We start from the raw sequence: 25,854 nt of genomic DNA, 5'->3' as shown, positions 1-25,854 counted from the left end.
TCGCCTCGGAACAACGTCTCTGGGCATGACCCACTCTATGGCCCGCACTAAATGCGCGGAGTCGATAGGACACTATAGTCCGAACTTCGACTAAGGCTGGTTATAGCGGGGAGTAACTTAGACTAGTAATATGCATACGTTACTAGTCTATATTACTATCTTCATAATGGATAGTAACATATGGATGATAATATGTAAGCTTTCATTAATAGAGATATAGACTTTTTTTTCTCGTGGTATGTTATGTTACAGTAACATATTATGTTACCACAAACATCTTTCTCCTTATTAACTTCATGCCACATAAGCAAATTTATCTTGAGATATGTTATGTTACTACCTAAGTTATTCTTACTGTGACTAGCCATAACACTGTGACCGCCCACGCAGCCTAAAAATCACTTGAGCTAAAAGGTTGACTGGATTAGGTGGCATGACACATAGTTGACGAATCGGATGAGGGGTCCACTCTACTCGTCAAGTAGCTCGACAACATCTTGGCTCAGCCCAATCAATTCAATAGGGCAATTTTCGCCCTCGAGAAAAAGGCATTGATGACTGAGTCCTACAAGTTCGGGATTGCTCGACAATGCCAAGGCAAAGTACAGACTTGGCATCCTCGATGGCACATGTTGATTCCCTAGCGAAATGCCTAAGTCTAAGGACCTAGTTCCGAAGATGGAGATCCAAGGAACACGTCTCCTTGGGTACAAAGCTAGCTACGAACCACTCAGATAAGGCCAGGCATTCTTCGAGATCACTTGGAATTTATGATACCCTACTTGACAAGACACAAGCCAAGCTCCACATTGAACGTAGGTGTCAGTAAGTCTATTGTAAACTGCATGTCTCTAACCTTTTCACGTACTTTTCGAGTCCATCAAGGTCTCTCTTCGGGCGACTTCTTGACGATCACGGACGGTTTCTCAATGGGAACCATGCTAATCCTAGGAGTCGGCGCCATCCCCGAGACCTTGATGGACTAGGGGACTATTGACAGGAACCCTGGGTAGGCCCATGATAAAAATTCAGCCCAATAGGGCCCACAACCCTAGTATTCATCAGGAGAACTACTCAATTGGGCCAGCATCAATAAAGCCCATCCGATTGGACGTCACAAATCCCATCCGGCTAAGACCCCGCAACGTCTATCCGACTGGATCAAGACGAACGTTGCCAGCGGCGCCACTAAGACGGCTCTTATGGCGATTAACTGCCACCATTACGACCGTTATTACATCATGGTTGTTAACAATCCTTGTAACTTGGCCTTCTCATCATAATACATAAGGTGAGGAGGGCGTGAGACACAGATAGGTTCAGTCAAGTATACCGAATATTGTCTTTGGAGGCCGACCTCCATGGAGCTCGGTTTTGAAAAATATCAAATTTCATCAAGTTTCATATTTTCTATGTTTCAAAAAAATCTGAAAAAAAAACAAAGATATACATGAAGGCATAACATATATGTGTGTAAATTTTCAGGGTAAAATACGTTGAAATGAGGGCTGTGCAAAAAAGACAAATTTGGGGCTTTTTAACACACGATACAATTCATCCTCCCAGGCCATGAATTTATCTTTTTTGTACAAATTGCATTTCAATATTTTTCATCCTGAAATTTTACATACATACACATAACATTCTTATTTACTAGCACATTTTTTTCAGAATTTTTTTAAAAACCGAAAAGTTTGAATTTTGATTTGTTTTTTAAAAAAAGGCCTCTATGGAGGCTGAAAGCCAAACGTCTGTTCTCCAAGTGTACAAGCTAGATAAATCATCTGTAATCACTCGACTCGCGCAAAAGAGAGAAGATACAAGCAAGAGTAGGGTGTTACGTAGTTCATGCCATCAACTTGGATCAGGCACACAAGGTGCGTCTCCTCCCTTTGTCCCTCCTCCAAGAAAAGGTGGCTAGGGTTTCTGCCTTCCGTCGGCGGCGCCGCTGATCTCCCACGTCTCCTGTGGCTTAGAGTCATGGGTGCGTGGTGGATCCCGGCCTTTGTCGACGGGAGGGCTCCGTTTTCAGGTGCTTCTTCAAGTTTTGTTAAGGTTTGTGTCCTGCTTAAGAAGACGAGACGGCGACGGTTTCGTGAAGATGGAATAAGGTTCTCCCCGCCTAGCCCCTGTTCCAATGGTGTGTCTAGCATCGCGGAGGGCGTGTGGAGGTGTGTCTCCGGCGGATCTCGCGAGATTTGGTCGGTGGTTGTTTTTGGTGGATCCGCTCGGATTCGGTTTTTGTTCGGCTTTATTCATGTGTCTTCAGGTTGGATCCTTCTGATCTAAAATTCTCTTCATCGGCGGTGGTTGCTGTTCTATGGCGTTGGTTCTATGAACCTTAGCACGACGACTTCCCGGCTGTCTATTACAACAAGTTGTGCCCGGCTCCGGCGAGGGAGGGGCGATGATACAGGCACGCCTTCGGCTCGCTTCAGTGCTTCTACTCGTCGATAGGTGGTCTATGAATCTGGATGTAATTTTTATTATTGTTCACATTCGTTGTAGTATCATGATTAAAGATGAATAGATCGACAGTTTCTCGCCAGAAAAGAAGAGTAGTGTGTTACCCTAGAACAGGAGGCAAACTTGGGTAAACCTCCCCGCGCATAAATCTTCCACGAGTGACTTAACTCCACAAAATACCCAAATCATAATAAAGTATTGCCTTGAAATCCCCGCGACGCCATGTATTTCACGGATCCAGATGACAGATGAAACGGTCTATATGACGTACTATTCGGCTAGCTGCCTGAGATCGCTCACTGTCCGCGCTTAGTTGTACGCTCGATCTGTTTACTCTCGAAACCACACCACGCCCACACCCTGAGGCTTCGTTCGGTTAGACCCCACCCCGCCGGGATTGGGCTCAAATCACTGCAGAACCACGTGGTTTCGCCCCGACGGGGGTTCGCTCTCGGTCGATCTTTTATGTGCGTTCGGTTAAACACGTCAGGGATCGCTCCCCAGTGTAACCTCTCGAAAACCACGCGAATTCCACCGGGATAAAAGCCACTCCTCCTACCCCGTGGAACCAACCCCCGTCTCTCTCTCTCTCTTGCGAAACATTACAGCAAGACACCTATTCTCGCGCGACGGCGGCGAGGACGGCGGGGACAGAGGGACATCAGTGGCGATAGCGACCGAGGCGACGGCCGCGTTCTTCTCCCTTCGCCTCCCCGTGTGAAGCACCGCATCCAACCGCAGCTCGCCGGCGACCCGAAGGTGAACTGCAGCGACGGCGCGAGCTCGGCAGTGACTGCAAGGACCCCATCTCCGGCGTTCCCTCCTCCCCACAAACTCACAGTCGCATCTTCCTCGTCTTCGTTCCCCTCTCCTCCCATGTCTTAATTTCTACGGCATGCGGTGGTCCTTGGAAATTCATACGGGTCCTTGCCTGCTTGATCTGTTTCCATGGCATAACCGAACAGAGTTTAAGCCGCAGTGGAATGGCGAGGAAGGGGCTGGTGGGGGTTGGGTGACGGTAAGGGATTAACCCAATCCCTGCAGGGGTTAGTTCCATGTGGGGAACAAACCCCAGCAACCGAACAAGGCCTGACTGAGATCGCACACACGTTCTTTTTACGGTCACAGGAGTGGGCATATGCGCCACCACCAGAGCAAACCGAGCTATAGTAGCCAGTATGTCCCATCGGAGATAAGGCGGCTCACTCGATGCAGCACAAACTTCGACGGTCGCGAACTTCAATGCGCGAACCCATCGTGTTCGTGTTTGTTTCATTTGGATCAAAACGAACAGACCGCATGGTCCAACGCACGATCTCATTCTTATTTTTTGTTCGGTTTCACGTCCGGGCCGCCTTATTTTTAGCTCAAATATCTGTCAGATTTGCGTCCACATGGACGAGAAATGGACGCCCACGCGGTCGCTCCGCGTCCGTCTCGAGCCTGTATGGCAGCCGCCCACCTACCATCCACCACCCACGTTTATGGCGCACGCGCAGGAGGCCTCATTTGGCAGCCACCCGGGCCGAGCGGTCGTCACTTTTAATGTGGAAGGCGTAGAGCCGTGGGAGTCCACACTTCCACTTCCTTACTCCGGCGATGTGTGCTTCCTCGAAGCCCGACAGCCAAACCCTAGCCTGCCGCTCCTCCACCTCCCTGCCGGCGACAATGTCGGGCCGCTGGTTCCCCGGACACAAGACGAGGCACGACCGCGAGGCCGGGTCGTCGTCCGGCCGGCGTCGCCGCTCCGCCACTCCATCTCCATTCCACCTCCACCGCCCGCATTCCATATCACGTCGGACGGCGTCCCACCTCGCCAGCGGCCATACGTGAAGGCGAAGATCTGCAAGAGGTACTGGGAGACGCGCACGCCGCTTCTGTGGGGCGACTTGCACCTCCCCAACAACTGTCACCTCTCCGCGGATCGGCTGCCTATCCCGCCTATCCTGGTGAGCAACCGCGCTCGCCGAGACGAGATCAATCATCGCCGCTCCCGCCTGCCCCCGGACCTCATCGACGACTGGAGGTACGCCGTTGACTCGCCGTTGTGGGATACATGGCTCCGCGACGAGCACGACATACGGCGGCAGTCGTACTTTGCAGGTTGTCCACTGAGCCTGTGGAGGTCGCGCTCTGACCACCGCGCGCGCGCTCCCAGCCAGCCCCAGCCGCACGGGCGCAGGCTGGTTCGCGGCCTCACCCCTACGCCGTCGCCATCTTCGTCCCCGCCACCACCCGAGACAATGACGGTCACCCAGCAGGAGGACCTAACGCGGCAAGTGCTGGAGGAGTGCCTCCACACCCACGAGGAGCGCCAATGGCAGGGCCTCGAGGAGATGCTGGCCCTGTCAGCGACCGGCGATGTCGCTTTCCCGATCTTGACGCCTACGTCAAGGAGGAGGCCATGGAGGAGGTGCGGCTAGAGGCGGCGACGGAGGAGCCGACGGGATGGAACCCGGCATTGGTCGAGCAGTCCTGAGCGTTGACGGAGACCGTGTCGTGCACACCCAAGGTGGACGCCGGCCAGTGGTCAATATCCCCGCCGCGTGAAGAGGCCGTGCAGGCACCACCGCAGCCTCCACAGCAAGCGCCTCCAGCCTGGAAGGGGCCGCCATCCCACCTCTGACAGCCACCTCCATATGTCGACCTCACTAGCGATGACGACAACGAGTAGACGGTAGCTACGGAAGGCGACGGCAGCCACGGCGGCAACGACGGCCCTTATCTAGTTATTTTTAATGCTTTTAATGTTTTTTTATTTGAATGTGCTGAACTTGGGTAATGTGAACTTTTAATATGTATATTAGTGTTTTTTAGTTATTTCCAATGCTTATTTCGGTTTTTTGGGGGTTTTATATTCATGTCCAACAAAACAAACAATTTGGGGTGCGGTTACTCCGTTGGACGCACCAAAGACCACACGACCGCAAGCGGACGATCATATCTATTTTTCTGTTCTAAGCGGACAAAACAGACGTCGTTTTGGGTCACGCATTGGAGTTTGCCTTAAGAGTTTAGAGCAACTCCAAAGGCCGACCCATTTCGTCCGCCTGCGTCTGTTTGGATCGATGCGGACAAAAGTGGCGGTCCAACGGGTCGACCCAAACCCAAATCACGTCCGCGCCGACGCATTTGTGACCCAAATTTGCGTCCCAAATGCGTCTGCGCGGACGCCGAACGGACGCTTCGCGTGCCTTCTTGCTATCCGCCGCGTCCTCACATGGCGGTCGTCTAACTACCCGCTGCCCACACGGTCAGCTTAATTTATGACGACGGGCCCACGCGTCAGCGACGACACTCGTCTTTTTTTAAGCCGACTGTGTGGCGGGGCCATCCTCATCCAAACTCGCCGTCCACATCTGCCCACCTTTGCTCCCTCGTCGCCGGCAAACCCTAGCCACCACAACCACAGCGAGATGGGCCTCTTCTCCAGCGGCAGCAAGGCCAAGGGCAAGTCCCCAGCCACCCCTTTCCTCCCGCCTCCGCCGGCGCCGGCGCCTCACCGGCAGAGGCAGCGCGTGAATGTGCCAGTGCACCAGGCGGAGTGGCACTGGCAGCACCGCCAGCCTCTGCCGTATCCCGACGTGACGCTGTCGCACGACTAGCATCTGGATCCAGATAGGATCCCAGTGCCGGCGGCGCCGCGGTCGGCTCGTGCTCACGCGGAGGAGGTGCGGCGCCGGCGGGCGCTGCTGACGTCGGAGCAGCGCAGCGACCCCGCATACGCAACCGACTCGCCCAACTGGGCGAGGTGGTTCGCCTTCGAGCACGAGGAGGCGAGGCGACGGGGCGTGCGCGAGGTCGACCGGAGGTCGCAGCCACCGGCGCTCGTCGTCCGTGAGGAGGACCAGGCGGCCCTTGCGGCCGTCTGCCGGGAGAGCGAGGAGGACGAGCGGCGCAGAGCGGAGGCGGCGGAGGCGGAAGAGGAGGCCCGATACGAGGCGGCAATGGCGCAGGCCCTTGCCCTCTCCGCGGTGGGCGACTGCGTGGTGCCGCCGGTGGCCCTGCCGTCCCCCATCAAGCCGGAGCCGCAGCCGGAGCCCGAGCCCATCACGCGCTTCTCCTGGAGGGGAGTAGTGCACGAGTGGGTGTCTGCGCCACCGGTTTGGCTGGGGGCGACGCTGGCGCAGGAGCAGGCGTACCTCGAGATGTGGCGCCAGCGCCGGCTAGCAGAGGAGCGCCGTCGCGACGAGTACGAGGAGATGCTCGAGCGCGACCTCGAGGAGGAGGAGGCGCGCCAGGCCACGGTTGCACAGGCGGCCGCACCCCCCCCCCCCTCCCCGGCACTGCATTCGCCGGCACAACCCGACATGACGGTGCTCTGGAACACGGCGTTCGCCTGGGCCGGGCCGGCGCCGACGCTCATCGACCTCACGGACCTGAGGACGACGCCGCCGCCGCCTAAGGCAGCGTGCCGCCTCGTAGTTTAGGCTGTTTTTATTTATTTTTTAAATGCAAATGTGGACGCATGGACTCTCGCCGGCCTTCGTGGCCGGCTTTAATATTTAATTAATGTTGTTTCTCTTTTTTTAATATGCATGCATTTATTTATTTTTTGCGCCGTTAAAATGGGTCTCAGGTCAACATTGGGCGCACGCGTCGACCTAAATGCAGAAACGGGCATCCGTATCCGTCTGGTCGATCCAAACAAACAAAAAGCAGACGAAATCATCGTTCGTTTGGGTCGGCCGGTGAAGTTGCTCTTACAGGTACGTACATGACGAGCAGATAACAGCGACCCGACTGACAACCGGAAAGCAGGCATGTGCATAGGCGATGATTCAAGGCAGGAAGTCGGGCCATCTATCTATCTTTCTGTCCCCAAGTTGCTGACGGGTACAGGGGGAGCAGCGGCACTCACTGTGCGCGTGCGTTCCCGATCATGCGCCATCGCCACCACCACTATCACCACCATCCGATCGGGACCATCGGCCCGTCCGCGCCCACTCGCCGACGCGACGACGACCGCTGGTCGAGCGCTAGGCGCTAGCTCAGCCCCAGCGCTACGCCCTACGCGAATGGAGCGGGGGCCTTTTAATGCATGGCATGGCGGGCACATGACGGCACGTGAACCCACGGCGCGCGCGCCGAACAAGCAGGCGGGGCGACGCCGACGCCAGCGCCGTCCGTCCCATTCGTGCCGGCGTGGCGCCTGAGCGCGATGCGCTGCGCCGCCCGCGCCGCGTCGTGGCGTGCGTGTCGCGGTCCAGTCGGCAGAGCTATCGAGGACACGGCGAGTTTATCGGCTATGGATTAGATCGCATCGGTTCGGTAGCGCCTGCTCTGCATGCGCAGTGAGGGCATCTCCGGCCGCGTCCCCAGAAAGGCCTTTTCAGGCGATTTTTTCGCGCCGGCGTAAAAAAGCGGCTCAGTCGTGTTCTCAAGAGCCCGATTTTCGCTGGCCTGGGCCGAAAACAGCGCCGGCGGACCCAGCCCGAACCCGGCGCGCTGGGGGGCGTCCGGGGGGCCGGGCCGAACTGTTTTGATGCGAAACAGCCGCGGGCCCGCCGCGTCAGTGACACGACGCCTCGTCTTCCCCCAACGGCCTCGGTTCCCGTAGGGAAACAATGCCAAGGCTACCGCCGGTCAGCCTTGCCATTGATTCCTCACGGGCGGCGCGCCGACGCCTTCCCTCCCTCGCACGCGTACACACGGGTGCGGCGCGGCTATATAGCCGGTGGCCTGCACTCGCCTGTGTCCACACCAGCCCCGCCCCTCGCCGCCGCCCAGCTCCTCCCTCTCCCTACCTCTCTCGAGCGCCGCCGCCTAGCCCCTCCCTCTATCTCTCTACCTCTCCCGAGCGCGTCGCCATGGCGGAACGCTACCCCGGAGACGAGGCGGCGGCCAACGGCTTCGGCCGCCGTTCGCTCCGCGAACAGGAGTCCTGGCTCCTGTTCCAGGCGAACATCCCGGCGCTGCCGGACATGCGCGCCGGGCCGACGGGGTGGAGGTGTTGGAAATATGCCCTAGAGGCAATAATAAAAGCATTGTTATTATATTTCCTTGTTCATGATAATTGTCTTTATTCATGCTATAATTGTGTTATCCGGAAATCGTAATACATGTGTGAATAATAGACACCAACATGTCCCTAGTAAGCCTCTAGTTGACTAGCTCGTTGATCAACAGATAGTCATGGTTTCCTAACTATGGACATTGAATGTCATTGATAACGAGATCACATCATTAAAAGAATGATGTGATGGACAAGACCCAATCTTAAACATAGCATAAGATCGTATAGTTCGTTTGCTAGAGTTTTTCCAATGTCAAGTATCTTTTCCTTAGACCATGAGATCGTGTAACTCCCGGATACCGTAGGAGTGCTTTGGGTGTACCCAACGTCACAACGTAACTGGGTGACTATAAAGGTATACTACGGGTATCTCCGAAAGTGTCTGTTGGGTTGACACGGATCGAGACTGGGATTTGTCACTCCGTATGACGGAGAGGTATCACTGGGCCCACTCGGTAATACATCATCATTATGAGCTCAAAGTGACCAAGTGTCTGGTCACGGGATCATGCATTACGGTACGAGTAAAGTGACTTGCCGGTAACGAGATTGAACAAGGTATTGGGATACCTACGATCGAATCTCGGGCAAGTAGCATACCGATTGACAAAGGGAATTGTATACGGGGTTGCTTGAATCCTCGACATCATGGTTCATCCGATGAGATCATTGAGGAGCATGTGGGAGCCAACATGGGTATCCAGATCCCGTTGTTGGTTATTGACCGGAGAGCGATCTCGGTCATGTCTACATGTCTCCCGAACCCGTAGGGTCTACACACTTAAGGTTCGGTGACGCTAGGGTTGTAGGGATATGTATATGCAGTAACCCGAATGTTGTTCGGAGTCCCGGATGAGATCCCGGACGTCACGAGGAGTTTCGGAATGATCTGGAGGTAAAGAATTATATATAGGAAGTGCTATTTCGGCCGTCGGGGCAAGTTTCGGGGTCACCGGTATTGTATCGGGACCACCGGAAGGGTCCCGGTGGTCCACCGGGTGGGGTCACCTGCCCCGGGGGGCCACATGGGCTGTAGGGGTGTGCGCCTTGGCCTATATGGGCCAAGGGCACCAGCCACAAGAGGCCCATGCACCAGAAGATCAAGAAAGGAAGAGTCCTAAAGGGGGAAGGCACCTCCTAGGTGCCATGGGGAGGAGGGATTCCTCCCTTCGCCGCCGCCCCCCTAGGAGATTGCATCTCCTAGGGCCCCCCCCCTAGGCTCCCTATATATAGTGGGGGAAGGAGGGCCTCTCACACCACGCCTTTGGTGCCTCCCTCTCCCTCTCCAACACATCCTCCTCCTCCATAGAGCTTGGCGAAGCCCTGCCGGAGTACTGCAGCTCCATCACCACCACGCCGTCGTGCTGCTGCTGGAGCCATCTTCCTCAACCTCTTCTCCCCCTTGCTGGATCAAGAAGGAGGAGACGTTACGCTGACTGTACGTGTGTTGAACGCGGAGGTGTCGTCCGTTCGGCGCTAGGATCTCCGGTGATTTGGATCACGTCGAGTACGCCTTCCTCATCCCCATTCTTTGAACGCTTCCGCACGTGATCTACAAAGGTATGCAGATGCAATCCGATCACTTGTTGCTAGATGAACTCCTAGATGGATCTTGGTGAAACCGTAGAAATTTTTTTGTTTTCTGCAACGTTCCCCAACAATGGCATCATGAGCTAGGTCTATGCGTAGTTCCTTTTGCACGAGTAGAACACAATTTGTTGTGGGCGTAGATGTTGTCAACTTTCTTGCCGCTACTAGTCTTATTTTGCTTCAACGGTATTGTGGGATGAAGCGGCCCGGACCAACCTTACACGTACACTTATGTGAGACCGGTTCTACCGACTGACATGCACTAGTTGCATAAGGTGGCTGGCGGGTGTCTGTCTCTCCCACTTTAGTTGGAGCGAATTTGACGAAAAGGGTCCTTATGAAGGGTAAATAGAAGTTGACAAATCACGTTGTGGCTTTCATGTAGGTAAGAAAACGTTCTTGCTAGAACCCTATTTCAGCCACGTAAAACTTGCAACAACAATTAGAGGACGTCTAACTTGTTTTTGCAGCAAGTGCTTTTTGATATGATATGGCCAAAGTTGTGATGAATGATGAATAATATATATGTGATGTATGAGATGTTCATGCTATTGTAATAGGATTCATGACTTGCATGTCGATGAGTATGACAACCGGTAGGAGCCATAGGAGTTGTCTTTATTTTTGTATGACCTGCGTGTCATTGAGAAACGCCATGTAAATTACTTTACTTTATTGCTAAACGCGTTAGCCGTAGTAGTAGAAGTAATAGTTGGCGAGCAACTTCATGGAGACACGATGATGGAGATCATGATGATGGAGATCATGGTGTCATGCCGGTGACAAGATGATCATGGAGCCCCAAGATGGAGATCAAAGCAGCTATGTGATATTGGCCATATCATGTCACTATTATTATTTGATTGCATGTGATGTTTATCATGTTTGTGCATCTTGTTTACTTAGAACGACGGTAGTAAATAAGATGATCCCTCATAATAATTTCAAGAAAGTGTTCCCCCTAATTGTGCACTGTTGCGACAGTTCGTTGTTTCGAAGCACCACGTGATGATCGGGTGTTAGATTCCAACGTTCACATACAACGGGTGTAAGACAGATTTACACATGCAAACACTTAGGTTGACTTGACGAGCCTAGCATGTACAGACATGGCCTCAGAACACAGAAGACCGAAAGGTCGAGCATGAGTCGTATAGAAGATACGATCAACATGAAGATGTTCACCGATGTTGACTAGTCCGTCTCACGTGATGATCAGACACGGCCTAGTTAACTCGGATCATGTTATACTTAGATTACAGGAGGGATGTCTATCTAAGTGGGATTTCATTGAATAATTTGATTAGATGAACTTAATTATCATGAACTTAGTCTAAATTTTTTTACAATATGTCTTGTAGATCAAATGGCCAACGTAGTCCTCAACTTCAACGCGTTCCTAGAGAAAACCAAGCTGAAAGACAATGGCAGTAACTATACGGACTGGGTCCGGAACCTGAGGATCATCCTCATAGCTGCCAAGAAAGATTATGTCCTACAAGCACCGCTAGGTGACGCACCCGTCCCACAGAACCAAGACGTTATGAACGCTTGGAAGACACGTGCTGATGATTACTCCCTCGTTCAGTGCAGCATGCTTTACAGCTTAGAACTGGGGCTCCAAAAACGTTTTGAGAGACACGGAGCATATGAGATGTTCGAAGAGCTGAAAATGGTTTTTCAAGCTCATGCCCGGGTCGAGAGATATGAAGTCTCCGACAAATTCTTCAACTGTAAGATGGAGGAAAATAGTTCTGTCAGTGAGCACATACTCACAATGTCTGGGTTACATAACCGCTTGACTCAGCTGGGAGTTAATCTCCCGGATGACGCAGTCATTGACAGAATCCTTCAGTCGCTTCCACCAAGCTACAAGAGCTTTGTGATGAACTTCAATATGCAGGGGATGGAAAAGACCATTCCCGAATTATTTGCAATGTTGAAATCAGCAGAGGTAGAAGTCAAAAAGGAACATCAAGTGTTGATGGTGAATAAAACCACTAAGTTCAAGAAGGGCAAGGGTAAAAAGAACTTCAAGAAGGACGGCAAGGGAGTTGCCGCGCCCGGCAAGCAAGCTGCCGGGAAGAAGCCAAAGAATGGACCCAAGCCCGAGACTGAGTGCTTTTATTGCAAGGGAAGTGGTCACTGGAAACGGAACTGCCCCAAATACTTAGCAGACAAGAAGGCCAGCAAAACAAAAGGTATATGTGATATACATGTAATTGATGTGTACCTTACCAGTACTCGTAGTAGCTCCTGGGTATTTGATACCGGTGCAGTTGCTCACATTTGTAACTCAAAGCAGGAGCTGCGGAATAAGCGGAGACTGACGAAGGACGAGGTGACGATGCGCGTCGGGAATTGTTTCAGGGTCGATGCGATCGCCGTCGGCACGTTACCTCTGCATTTACCTACGGGATTAGTTTTAAACCTCAATAATTGTTATTTAGTGCCAGCTTTGAGCATGAACATTGTATCAGGATCTCGTTTAATTCGAGATGGCTACTCATTTAAATCCGAGAATAATGGTTGTTCTATTTATATGAGAGATATGTTTTATAGTCATGCTCCGATGGTGAATGGTTTATTCTTAATGAATCTCGAGCGTAATGCTACACATATTCATAGTGTGAGTACCAAAAGATGTAAGGTTGACAATGATAGTCCCACATACTTGTGACACTGCCGCCTTGGTCACATAGGTGTCAAACGCATGAAGAAGCTCCATGCAGATGGACTTTTAGAGTCTCTTGATTATGAACCATTTGACACGTGCGAACCATGCCTCATGGGTAAAATGACCAAGACTCCGTTCTCAGGAACAATGGAGCGAGCAACCAACTTATTGGAAATCATACATACTGATGTGTGCGGTCCAATGAGCGTTGAGGCTCGCGGTGGCTATCGTTATGTTCTCACCCTCACTGATGACTTGAGTAGATATGGGTATGTCTACTTAATGAAACACAAGTCTGAGACCTTTGAAAAGTTCAAGGAATTTTAGAGTGAGGTTGAGAATCAACGTGACAGGAAAATCAAGTACCTGCGATCAGATCGTGGAGCAGAATACTTGAGTCACGAGTTGGCACACACTTAAGAAAATGTGGAATAATTTCACAACTCACGCCGCCTGGAACACCTCAGCGTAATGGTGTGTCCGAACATCGTAATCGCACTCTATTAGATATGGTGCGATCTATGATGTCTCTTACCAATTTACCGCTATCTTTTTGGGGGTATGCTTTAGAGACTGTCGCATTCACTTTAAATAGGGCTCCATCGAAATCCGTTGAGACGACACCGTATGAATTATGGTTTGGGAAGAAACCTAAGCTGTCGTTTCTAAAAGTTTGGGGATGCGATGCTTATGTCAAGAAACTTCAACCTGAAAAGCTCGAACCCAAGTCGGAAAAATGTGTCTTCATAGGATACCCTAAAGAAACTATTGGGTATACCTTCTACCTCAGATCCGAAGGCAAGATCTTTGTTGCCAAGAACGGATCCTTTCTAGAGAAGGAGTTTCTCTCGAAAGAAGTAAGTGGGAGGAAAGTAGAACTTGATGAAGTATTACCTCTTGAACCGGAAAATGGCGCAGCTCAAAAAATATTCCTGAGGTGCCTGCACCAACTAGAGAGGAAGTTAATGATGATGATCAAGATACTTCTGATCAAGCTCCTACTGAAATTTGAAGGTCCACAAGGACACGTTCCGCACCAGAGTGGTACGGCAACCCTGTCTTGGAAATCATGTTGTTAGACAACGGTGAACCTTCGAACTATGAAGAAGCGATGGCGGGCCCGGATTCCGACAAATGGCTGGAAGCCATGAAATCCAAGATAGGATTCATGTATGAAAACGAAGTATGAACTTTGACTGACTTGCCCGTAGAGCGGCGAGCCATAGAAAATAAATGGATCTTTAAGAAGAAGATAGACGTGGATGGTAATATGACCATCTATAAAGCTCGGCTTGTCACTAAGGGTTATCGACAAGTTCAAGGGGTTGACTACGATGAGACTTTCTCACCGGTAGCAAAGCTGAAGTCCGTCCAAATCATGTTAGCAATTGCCGCATACTATGATTATGAAATATGGCAAATGGACGTCAAAACGGCATTCCTTAATGGTTTCTTTAAGGAAGAATTGTATATGATGCAGCCGGAAGGTTTTGTCGATCCTAAGAATGCTAACAAGGTGTGCAAGCTCCAACGCTCGATTTATGGGCTGGTGCAAGCATCTCGGAGTTGGAACATTCGCTTTGATGAGATGATCAAAGCGTTTGGGTTTACGCAGACTTATGGAGAAGCCTGCATTTAGAAGAAAGTGAGTGGGAGCTCTGTAGCATTTCTCATATTATATGTAGATGACATACTTTTGATGAGAAATGATATAGAGCTTTTGGACAGCATTAAGGCCTACTTGAATAAGAGTTTTTCAATGAAGGACCTTGGAGAAGCTGCTTATATATTAGGCATCAAGATCTATAGAGACAGATCAAGACGCCTCATAGGTCTTTCACAAAGCACATACCTTGATAGGATATTGAAGAAGTTCAATATGGATCAATCTAAGAAGGGGTTCTTGCCTGTGTTGCAAGGTTTGAAATTGAGCTCATCTCAATGTCCGACCACGGCAGAAGATATAGAAGAGATGAGTGTCATCCCTATGCCTCAGCCATAGGTTCTATTATGTATGCCATGCTGTGTACCAGACCTGATGTAAACCTTGCCGTAAGTTTGATAGGTAGGTACCAAAGTAATCCCGGCAAGGAACACTGGACAGCGGTCAAGAATATCCTGAAGTACCTGAAAAGGACTAAGGAAATGTTTCTCGTCTATGGAGGTGACGAAGAGCTCGTCGTAAAGGGTTACGTCGACGCTAGCTTCGACACAGATCTGGATGACTCAAAGTCACAAACCGGATACGTGTATATTTTGAATGGTGGGGCAGTAAGCTGGTGCAGTTGCAAGCAGAGCATCGTGGCGGGATCTACATGTGAAGCGGAGTACATGGCAGTCTCGAAGGCAGCACATGAAGCAATTTGGGTGAAGGAGTTCATCACCGACCTAGGAGTCATACCCAATGCGTCGGGGCCAATCAAACTCTTCTGTGACAACACTGGAGCTATTGCACTTGCCAAGGAGCCCAGGTTTCACAAGAAGACCAGGCACATCAAGCGTCGCTTCAACTCCATTCGTGAAAATGTTCAAGATGGAGACATAGATATTTGTAAAGTACATACGGACCTGAATGTAGCAGATCCATTGACTAAACCTCTCCCTAGAGCAAAACATGATCAACACCAGAAATCCATGGGTGTTCGATTTATCATAATGTAACTAGATTATTAACTCTAGTGCAAGTGGGAGACTGTTGGAAATATGCCCTAGAGGCAATAATAAAAGCATTATTATTATATTTCCTTGTTCATGATAATTGTCTTTATTCATGCTATAATTGTGTTATCCGGAAATCGTAATACATGTGTGAATAATAGACACCAACATGTCCCTAGTAAGCCTCTAGTTGACTAGCTCGTTGATCAACAGATAGTCATGGTTTCCTGACTATGGACATTGGATGTCATTGATAACGAGATCACATCATTAGGAGAATGATGTGATGGACAAGACCCAATCCTAAACATAGCATAAGATCGTATAGTTCATTTGAACTCCAATGTCAAGTATCTTTTCCTTAGACCATGAGATCGTGTAACTCCCGGATACCGTAGGAGTGCTTTGGGTGTACCAAACGTCACCACGTAACCGGGTGACTATAAAGGTATACTACGGGTATCTCCAAAAGTGTCTGTTGGGTTGACACGGATCGAGACTGGGATTTGTCACTCCGTATGACGGAGAGGTATCACTGGGCCCACTCGGTAATACATCATCATTATGAGCTCAAAGTGACCAAGTGTCTGGTCACGTGATCATGCATTACGGTACGAGTAAAGTGACTTGCCGGTAACGAGATTGAACAAGGTATTGGGATACCGACGATCGAATCTCGGGCAAGTAGCATACCAATTGACAAAGGGAATTGTATACGGGGTTGCTTGAATCCTCGACATCGTGGTTCATCCGATGAGATCATCGAGGAGCATGTGGGAGCCAACATGGGTATCCAGATCCCGCTGTTGGTTATTGACCGGAGAGTGATCTCGGTCATGTCTACATGTCTCCCGAACCCGTAGGGTCTATACACTTAAGGTTCAGTGATGCTAGGGTTGTAGGGATATGTATATGCAGTAACCCAAATGTTGTTCGGAGTCCTGGATGAGATCCCGGACATCACGAGGAGTTCCGGAATGGTCCAGGGTAAAGAATTATATATAGGAAGTGCTATTTCGGCCGTCGGGACAAGTTTCGGGGTCACCGGTATTGTACCGGGACCACCGGAAGGGTCCCGGGGGTCCACCGGGTGGGGCCACCTGCCCCGGGGGGGGCACATGGGCTGTAGGGGTGTGCGCCTTGGCCTATATGGGCCAAGGGCACCAGCTCCAAGAGGCCCATGCGCCAGGAGATCAAGAAAGGAAGAGTCCTAAAGGGGGAAGGCACCTCCTAGGTGCCTTGGGGAGGAGGGATTCCTCCCTTGGCCGCCGCCCCCCTAGGAGATTGCACCTCCTAGGGCCGGCGCCCCCCCCCCCTAGGCTCCCTATATATAGTGGGGGAAGGAGGGCTTCTCACACCACGCCTTTGGTGCCTCCCTCTCCCTCTCCAACACATCCTCCTCCTCCATAGAGCTTGGCGAAGCCCTGCCGGAGTACTGCAGCTCCATCACCACCACGCCGTCGTGCTGCTGCTGGAGCCATCTTCCTCAACCTCTTCTCCCCCTTGCTGGATCAAGAAGGAGGAGACATTACGCTGACTGTACGTGTGTTGAACGCGGAGGTGCCGTCCGTTCGGCGCTAGGATCTCCGGTGATTTGGATCACGTCGAGTACGCCTTCCTCATCCCCGTTCTTTGAACGCTTCCGCGCGTGATCTACAAAGGTATGTAGATGCAATCCGATCACTCGTTGCTAGATGAACTCCTAGATGGATCTTGGTGAAACCGTAGGAAAATTTTTGTTTTCTGCAACGTTCCCCAATAGGAGGCTCAGCGCCGGGGGAGTGCCCATTCCCTCGTTGCCCGACGCCATGGCGAAGCCGACGTACTTCGCCGAGGAAGTCGAGGTCGTGCGCGCCTCCCTCACCGACGCCCAACTCTCCCTCCCCCAGTACGCCGCCGACAACCACGTGGCTTGGGCGACGTATTTCGAGCGCCGCCAGCAGCAGCGCTTGGCGTCCATCAACGGCGCGCCAGTGGTTGGCGGCCGGCAGAACAGCGAGGGGCGCCACCTATGATGGGGCGTCCCCGGCCGCACACTCGAGGGCGTGCTGACGTACCTCGAGGGCGGAAATGACCCGCCGTTGGCGTACCCAGCAAGGGCGGCCGCCCCGGCGCAGCATCGACGCGCCGGGCCATGGGCGCCAAGGAGGTTCGGGTCCTCCTCCTCTTCTTCCTCCTCCCGATCTTCATCGCACTCCTCCGGCACTCCGGCCCTGCTCGGCGTCAAGGCCGAGCCCGCGGCAGAGACGCCGCTCGGCCGGTGCACTCGCAGCGCCGGCATCGTTATCAACGAGGGCGGCCGGAGCGCCTCCTCGTCGGCTCCTCCTCCGCGCTTCGTGAAGCCAAAGACGGAGCCGGGGCTCGCGCCGGTGAAGACGGAGCCGGGGCTCGCGCCGGTGAAGAAGGAGCCGGCCGCGCCGGTGACAACGGAGCTCGACGACGACGACGTGGCCCTGGAATGGGGGCGCAGGGACTCCATAGCGATGGAGAAGGAGCGCCTGGAGAAGGCGAAGGAGCGCCAGCGCGCCGCCCTGCTTTGCTTCGCGGAGCGTCGACGCGGCCGCGACGAAAGCGGAGTCGTCGTCATCTGCGACAGCGATGACGACGACGACGATGCGCCGCCACCAGTCCGCCATGGCGATGCCGGGCAGGGGTCCAGCAGGGGCGCCCGCGTCAAAGGAGGAGAAGGCCGACGACGACGATGGCTGCGACGGCGGCGACTTCAGCAAGTTTTTCCTTTAAATTAGTTTATGTATATATGCTATGTAATGAAAATCCGCGAACTTCGCCGGAATGTGCCGAAATTTATCGTGTTTGGCCGAAATTTATCGTGTTTAGCCGAATTTTATCGTGTTTAAGCCGAACTTCGCCGAACTTTTTTTATTTTAAAACGTGTCTGGGGGCAGCCCTGGGGCCGGCGGCTGGGGATCAACTCGCCCCAGGCCCAATTTTTACGCCGGCTCACCCCCAGGCGGCGATTTTAGGCGCCCCCTGGAGGCCAATGGCTAGAGATGCCCTAAGGACGGCGATGTGACCCACATGGTAGCCGGGACAAGCGTGAACGTCATGTTTTTTTTTTGAACACAGTGAACGTCATGTTGCAAGCCGTCCGTTATGCTATATGGGAGTGTTTGCATTTTTCTAAATTTATTCTAGATTTTTTTGTGACATTCACATCAGCTACGAGGCTCATAACAGCTAATTTCCTCATAAGGCCGAACATCACAAATTCAGGCCCGTAAACATCTTTGGAATCGTCCGGGCACGTCCGCGGACAATGACAGATTAACTCTCATTTCACGGACATTGCAACCATGGTTCTCATTTCTCAACCCTCATATCCATATACTACTACATGCAGTGTCAAACTCGTCTATGTACATAGCTAAAAAAACAAGGAAACTAGCTACTTGTCGCCGGATATGTCGATATGTCTTTGCAGGAGACACCGGCCTCATGGTCATCGGCGGCAAGACAAAACTCTAGCGCGCGTCTTCCTCGTCTGTGAAGAGCTGCTCAAGCTCCAATTCCGCATCATGGAGGAAGCGGCGGTTCGCCTCCACCTCCGCCTCGGACCAGATGGACTCAAGAATGGCAAGCTACTCCGTCGCCTCCTTTGCTTGGGCAACCTTGAACTCCGCCGGTGTATCCTCCATGCCGAATCTAGCCTGCTTCGGCGTTGGATCTACCTCGGCCTATTCCTCCTCTTCATCCCATGACTCCACCTCCGTCGTCTCCGCATTTGGCGCCTCCTACTCCCTCCTCTCCTCCACCGAAGAGTTTGGAGGCAAGCTGGCTACAATGCGAGTGACGTGTCGTGCCTCCATCTCTGCTAGGATCTCCGCTCAACATTGCAGGGTGAGCATCTTGTAAGTACATAATCTTCTGGCAGACCATGGCTACCGCCTACCGGCAAACGGCACGGTCAAGGCCGTAGTGGCGGTGCGGACTAGAGGGAGAGGGATGAAATGGAGGCAACTAGGGTTGAGGCTCGTCGTTCGGCTTAAATAGCCAGGTTTGTCTCCTCGGGCGGCATGCCAGAGCAATGACATGACACTAGTAGAGCACCGGTCAGACCGATGGGTTGTAGGTGTTTCTGCATGGGTCATGCCCGTAAGTCTGACCGATGGGTTGTAGGCATGGGTCATGCCCATAAGTCCGACGTGGCGTACATGTCCGGCTATATTTCCGTCCAACATGAATTGGGCATGAGGGATGCTAGACAGCCCAAACATATAGGGTCGGTTTGAAGGGTCCACATATGGACCGGGCATGAGGGGTGCTAGACAGCCCAAACATATAGTGTCAGTTTGAGGGGTCCAGTTGAGTCAAAAAAAAGGCAACACGAGGGGACCTGTTGTAGATGCTCTTATATTCAGGCTTTCAGCCAGCAACAAGCACATGATGCAGCTAGCATTTGGAATTCTAGTCTTTTGCCCATCTTCACTTACTGGCCTGCCCTCATGCCCGGTCCAGCTTCTTCGAGGTCCACAGAAACACAGAGATCGATCTCTGCGGAGCAATGTCCAAAGGGGATCACAAAATCTACCTATAGAATTGCAAATTTCGAGGGAACTTCAAATCTAAGTTCAGACCTCATACTCTACTACTATATAAAAAAAAGGTAATTCAAGCCACAACCGTAGTGATTTTGAATGCCACATTCTACATATGGAAGGGCCTGAACATGCTTACCTATCACTGTATAATGAAGAAAGTGCAGAAAAGTGATTGGGAATATAATCCACCATAATTCATTAGTTCCTTCAGATTGAATAATGGGAGTGCAGATATTGGTGTTTCTATACTATATTTGAGTTTTGGTATGTGCTAGATCCCCTGTTCAAGAATTCATCCGATTAACCAGTTAACTTGCCGATTAATCCCTACTCATAGGGTCACCGAGTAACCGATAAACCGAAGAATCGTCCGATTAATTGATTAAATGGCCGATTAACTTGCCGATTAGCCGATTAATCCCCTACTCGCTAGCCAACCGAGCAGCTACCAGTTAACGATTTCCTCAACAATGGCTAGATCCACACATAAAATAGCTTATGAAAACACACTAAATGTTTTTTTATTAACAGAACAAAAGAAACCATAGTTGAGTTCTTGGTATATCATCATCACATATACGGAAAGAACAAGAGTATGTTATATATTCACTCATTAACAACACCTGTGGATGGAAGAAAGCAGAGCGACCAAGAGAGCGGGCAGCAAACCTGATACTAGCCCCAACACTGATATTTTGCGCGCAAGACGTGTCATTTAAAATATTATACACAAACCGTGCCAAATGGGTAGTGTGGCGACATCTTGACTTATCACCCGTTCATCAGCTTGTCGAGCACCACATTCAGGTCAACGTTCTGCCCATTCTCGGTCAGCCTCCGCACGGTTGCCCTCACCTGCTCCCTTGAGAACCCCATGGTCGCAACCTTCTCTACCACATCATCAAGGGCCACCCGGTTGCCCGATGCAGCGGTCGGGCTGGAACTGACTGGCTCTGCTTGTGGTAGTATCCGAGCTGTGGGGAGCCTGGTGCCGTAGCTGTTGCCGCTACCCCCAGAGGATGGTCCTGAAGGAGCAAAAGGCGTGGGCTTCATTCCAGCGTTCCCACGGTAAGAAGGAGATCCAGTGTAACCATATGATTCAGAAAAGCTACTTCCTCCCTGTGGCCCATACCCAGGGGCACCATAGGATGGCGGTGGCCCAGAGTTGGGCCTGACTGCAGGAGGTTCATACATGCTAGGATTCTGTCCATAGAAAGGCGGGGCTGATTCATTTGGCGGCGGCATGTAAGCTGAAGGAGTGCGAACATTTGGTGGATAGCTATGAGAAGGCGCATACTCTGTCTGCTGGGGTGCAGGAGGTGCAAGTGGGCTTGAAGGGTTAACAATTGTAGATTGAGGTTGTTGTGAATATTGAGAAAACTGAGACGGGGTTTGATACTGTTGTGGTGGAGCTGGAGGCGCCTGCGCCTGTGGAACTGGAGGGGCTTGATACTGCTGTGGTGGAGCTGGAGGTGCATGTGCCTGTGGAACTGGAGGGGCTTGATACTGCTGCGGTGGAGCTGGAGGCGCCTGTGGCTGTGGAACTGGAGGGGCTTGATACTGTTGTTGTGGTGCTGGAGGCGCCTGCGGCTGTGGAACTGGAGGGGCTTGATACTGCTGATGAATGGCTTCAGTTGTCTGGGCTGATGGTGTGTAGTAGGGTTCCTGTGGTAAAGCTGGTACAGAGGGAGCCGATGAATGACCTAGGAACTGTGCTGGAGGCTGACTTTGAAGTGTTGGAGGTGGAGGCGGCGCGTTAGGAGCAGGAAGGGCAGGAAAAGTTTGGGGTTGATGTTGCGGCTGAACGCCTGCCTGCTGCGCAGCAACTGACTGGTGCCGCGAGTCTGCCTGTCCAACCCCACTATTTTCTGATGACTGGGTCTCAGTTTTGGGTATCTGGAGCTTTGCAAGATGAAGCTGTGTTTCAACAATTTCCTGCTTGTCACGCATAATCTGTACACCCGCTTGGACCTGCATGTAGTATTACAAAATTATATGTAAGTTATCCCAATAGCATAACAACAAAGCAACAGGGTACTTCATAAGCGTTTAAGTGACGCTCTCTCTATTATCACACAACCATACATCTATGCAAGCACAATACTAGTGCGAAAATAATACCCCATGAGTAGCAATTACAAAAAAAGGTGATTATTTGTAGCATCATCTGAAGGAACAATGACATGCAATGTGAACGACCATCTTAGGAGGAAAAACTATAGAAGCCTAAAATGTGAATATGCATCTAGAAGAAGAATCCACCAAATATCTATGTGTATCACTGATAGGTTTAAGCCTTGAAACAGATAAATGTCTTAACTACTCCCTCCGTCCCACAATATAAGATCATTTCTCAAGCTAACATAGCTTGAAAAACGATCTTATATTATGGGACGGAGGGAGTACTTCACTACAGAGCTAAAAATAAGACAGCAATGTCTATTAGGTATATACAATAATTTCCAACATAATCCCGGTAGAGCATGGAATCAGTTGTCAAAAATGACCAGCGGTGAGTTAGCACATCACTGTAACCTACTCAGTAAACCAATGCCAATATGACATAAGATGCATTGCTTCGCAAGCATAACAATCGTATAATCATAAAAATTTCAGAGAGGGGTGGAGCAGGAGAGTCAAATGAAGCATACCTCCCTCAACATATTCTCAAGTTGCCTCAGTTTTCCATCAGTGCTACCATTAAAGTTGCCAATTGTTAGCTTGAAGTCATCAACAGAACTTTCAAGATGGTGTGTTCTACCCTCCAGCTGTGAAAGCCTTGAGCTTACACCTTCTAGTGCATACAACAGGTTATCAGAATACTTCTTCATGGTTCGATCAATATCTGCTATAGTTACCAGTCCAAAGTTACTCCTGTCTTCCTCATGATTAACATTCTTCGGCACACGGTTCTCCAATATACCAGCACTCTTTCCATCATAAAAAAAATGTAAGTAAGCTATATATGACAAATGATGGTATCTATTATCAAATGCAACTAATAATAATTAGAAGTTCAATGCATGCAATCGACAGAACCAATGGAACAAACATATCAAATAAGAATTACAAATTCAACAAAGTAATTCAAAAGAGTACAAATAAAGTCGTAAATGTGAGAACTGGGGAAAATGTGTATCGCCATGATATCTGATGTGTTACATTTAAATCAGTCATATGCAAGAATGTAAACAGCAATTTGTCAGCAGAAATTTGTGTGTAGCTTCTAACAAAACAAGATCTCGACATAAATTTCACCGGACAGATGTACTGACAATCTGGCATCTAACAGCATGCAAAGAAAAAAAAACTAAATGTACAAATCTACAGGAGTTCAGTCGCACTGATCATTTTTCTGACAAATAAGCGTCTATCTACGAGCCATCACATGCTTGTTAGATGGCATGTATTACAAATTCACTGAGATAAGTTGCATGGAATTGAAACATGACTTATAGATTGCTTGAGGAACCGACAATTCGATTATGCATACCATTTGTATGTGCTAACTTTATAGCCACAAAATAACAAGGCCATGTTTCCAATGCATGCTATAGGATACCCAAAATTTAGTAGTAGTACCTACTCCCTCCGTCCGGTGAAAAGTGTACATCTAGCTTCAAAATTTGTCCACAAAAGAGTGTACTTCTATCTTTCCAATGCACTTTAAAGTAGAAAAAAATACTTATATCTCATCACACAGTAATCAAGACCAATAGTAATCTACACAGAGTCTTCTTAATTTCTACATGCACTTAGCTCATTGGGGGTTAGGTAATTAAAGAGGAGAGAGATGGTGGCTTGCACCTTTCCAATGCATTTTTTACTTAACTCCATAATTTGTCCTAAAATCTCTAGATGTACACTCTTCATCGGACGGAGGGAGTAACTAACAGTATCATGTACCCAAGACAAGCCAACATGAACCTATCAGATGTGCAGCTCCTTCTTTTACCCAGCCAATCCACTTATGGCGCATATTGCCCAGCAATTCAATATCAGTATATCACAATTCACGATAGTGCCTACAAGCTACTGCTAGATTTATCTTCCGAACTAGGCGCCTTTGTGAACTTTGCAACACGAAATAATCAGGTAATTTGCTTGAGGCAAGGACATGAATCGCAGCTAGATCGAGAGATCCGACGAGTAACAGTAGGTACCTTGAGGTTGTATGGGGACGAGGCGGAGGCGGAGACCGAGGCGGGCTTGGAGTTGGAGTCGAGGGAACCCCACGAGGGCGGCGCGGCGGCGGGGGCGGCCGTGGCGGTGCGCATGGGCTGGAAGTCGTAGCTGGGCAGCACGTCGGTGGCGGTGCCGTTGGCGCTGTGGTGGTGGCGGCGGCGCAGGCCGTCCTCGCTCTCCTCCTGGGGGTCGGGGCCCATCAGATCGAGGAGCTCCGAGCCCCCGCTCCCGCCGCCCGCGAGGGAGGGGGAGGGGGCGGCGGAGGCGGCGAGGCCGAGGATCTGCTTGTCCATGAACTGCGACGTGTTCATCGGGCGGGGCCGCCTCGCCGGCGGCGGGAGCGTGGTGGGTGGGGGTGGCGTGCGGCGGGGGCTGGGAGGGGAGAGGGGGCGGCTGAGCTGGGGCGATGGGGGGAGAGGGTGGGGAGGAAGAATCGAGATGGGACGGCGAGCGAGACCACACGAGACGGCACGGCGAGTGACGGAGTGAGTTGGTTGGTCCGTCGGCTTGCGCCTCTTCCGTGGGCCTCAAACGTGTCTGGGTAGGAGTATTTCTGGGCTCTGCTGTTCGGCCCGGCGGCGGGTCTAGTGTTGCGGCCCTGGGCTGATCCCGGATCCACACAGTATCGGTACTGCGGGAATGTATCCAAGAATTTTTGGTGTTGGTCACGGCACACTGCAGCAGCAGATCCCGTGTAACCGCTCTAAAGGGCGATCACGAGGCGATTTCTGGGTGATCTTTCTCCCTACAACTTCGCCGGCCAAGGCATTGCCCGTTGGACCCTGCCTCCTCCGTCTGTCGCTCCGGCGACGGGAGGGGGTGGGGAGCCTGGTGCTTCGGCTCTGGTTTTAGTTAGGGTTGGCCTAGTGCTTTCTTGGGGCGTTGCTTTCATGGAGGAGAGGCGCCGTGTCGGAATAATTTGCCTCTGCTCTTCCTCCATCTTGGCGTCGCTTCAATCGGTGGCGTCGGGGAGCAGGTGGCCCGGTCGTCTCGTCGATCTCTGGATCCGACGAGATTCGTGTCTGGTGGTCGGCCGTCGACACTCTCATGAGTGATGGTCGTGTCGGTTGTTGTAGTTGTGTTTGTTGTCTTGCAATTGGGTGTGTGGATGACGACAGGTGGCGACGTTCCTCTTCTTCGACTACATCGGATGAAGTTAACGGTGTCGAGATCTGGTGGCCATGGGGAAGATCCCTGGCCGACGAGCCCTCGCTCCCGTCGCCCGTGAGGGAGGGGGAGGGGGCGGCGGAGGCGGCGAGGCCGAGGATCTTCTTGTCCATGAACTGCGACATGTTCATCGGGCGCGGTCGCCTCGCCGGTGGCGGGAGCGTGGTGGGTGGGAGTGGCGTGCGGTGGGGGGCTGGGAGGAGAGGGGCGGCTGAGCTGGGGGAATCGGGTGGGAGGAAGAATCGAGATGGGACGGCGAGCGAGACCACACGAGACGGCACGGCGAGTGACGGAGTGAGTTGGTTGGTCCGTCGACTTGCGCCTCTTCTGTGGGCCTCAAACGTTTTTTTCCTTCCGAGAAACCTGTGGGCATCAAACGTGTCTGGGTATTTTTGGGCTCTGTTGTCGGCCGGCGCCGGGTCTAGTGGTTTGTAGAGTGCTGCGGCCCACGATGATGTGTGAGAACCCGTCCTCTGGGTTGATCTGCTCCGAGGTGGCGGGGGAGCAACTAGTTGAGGAGCGCTCCTTCGGGATCC

General features: G+C 51.5%; 1 protein-coding gene across 1 annotated transcript; it reads right to left on the bottom strand.

Moving 5' to 3' along the window:
• Window positions 1-20,465: 20,465 nt before the first annotated feature.
• LOC123060272 (proline-rich protein 36) lies at window positions 20,466-24,543 on the bottom strand. The gene is made up of 3 exons (XM_044482883.1): window positions 24,130-24,543; window positions 22,618-22,896; window positions 20,466-21,937 (listed from the first exon to the last, which is right to left on the bottom strand). Exons 1-3 carry the CDS (start codon window positions 24,460-24,462, stop codon window positions 20,738-20,740), a joined length of 1,812 nt encoding a protein of 603 aa, XP_044338818.1. The 5' UTR covers window positions 24,463-24,543; the 3' UTR covers window positions 20,466-20,737.
• Between the last annotated feature and the right edge of the window lie 1,311 nt (window positions 24,544-25,854).

This window comes from Triticum aestivum, chromosome 3A (genome assembly GCF_018294505.1).
Source record: "Triticum aestivum cultivar Chinese Spring chromosome 3A, IWGSC CS RefSeq v2.1, whole genome shotgun sequence".
Lineage (NCBI taxonomy): Eukaryota > Viridiplantae > Streptophyta > Magnoliopsida > Poales > Poaceae > Triticum > Triticum aestivum.
This window is presented reverse-complemented; position numbering and strand designations above follow the sequence as displayed.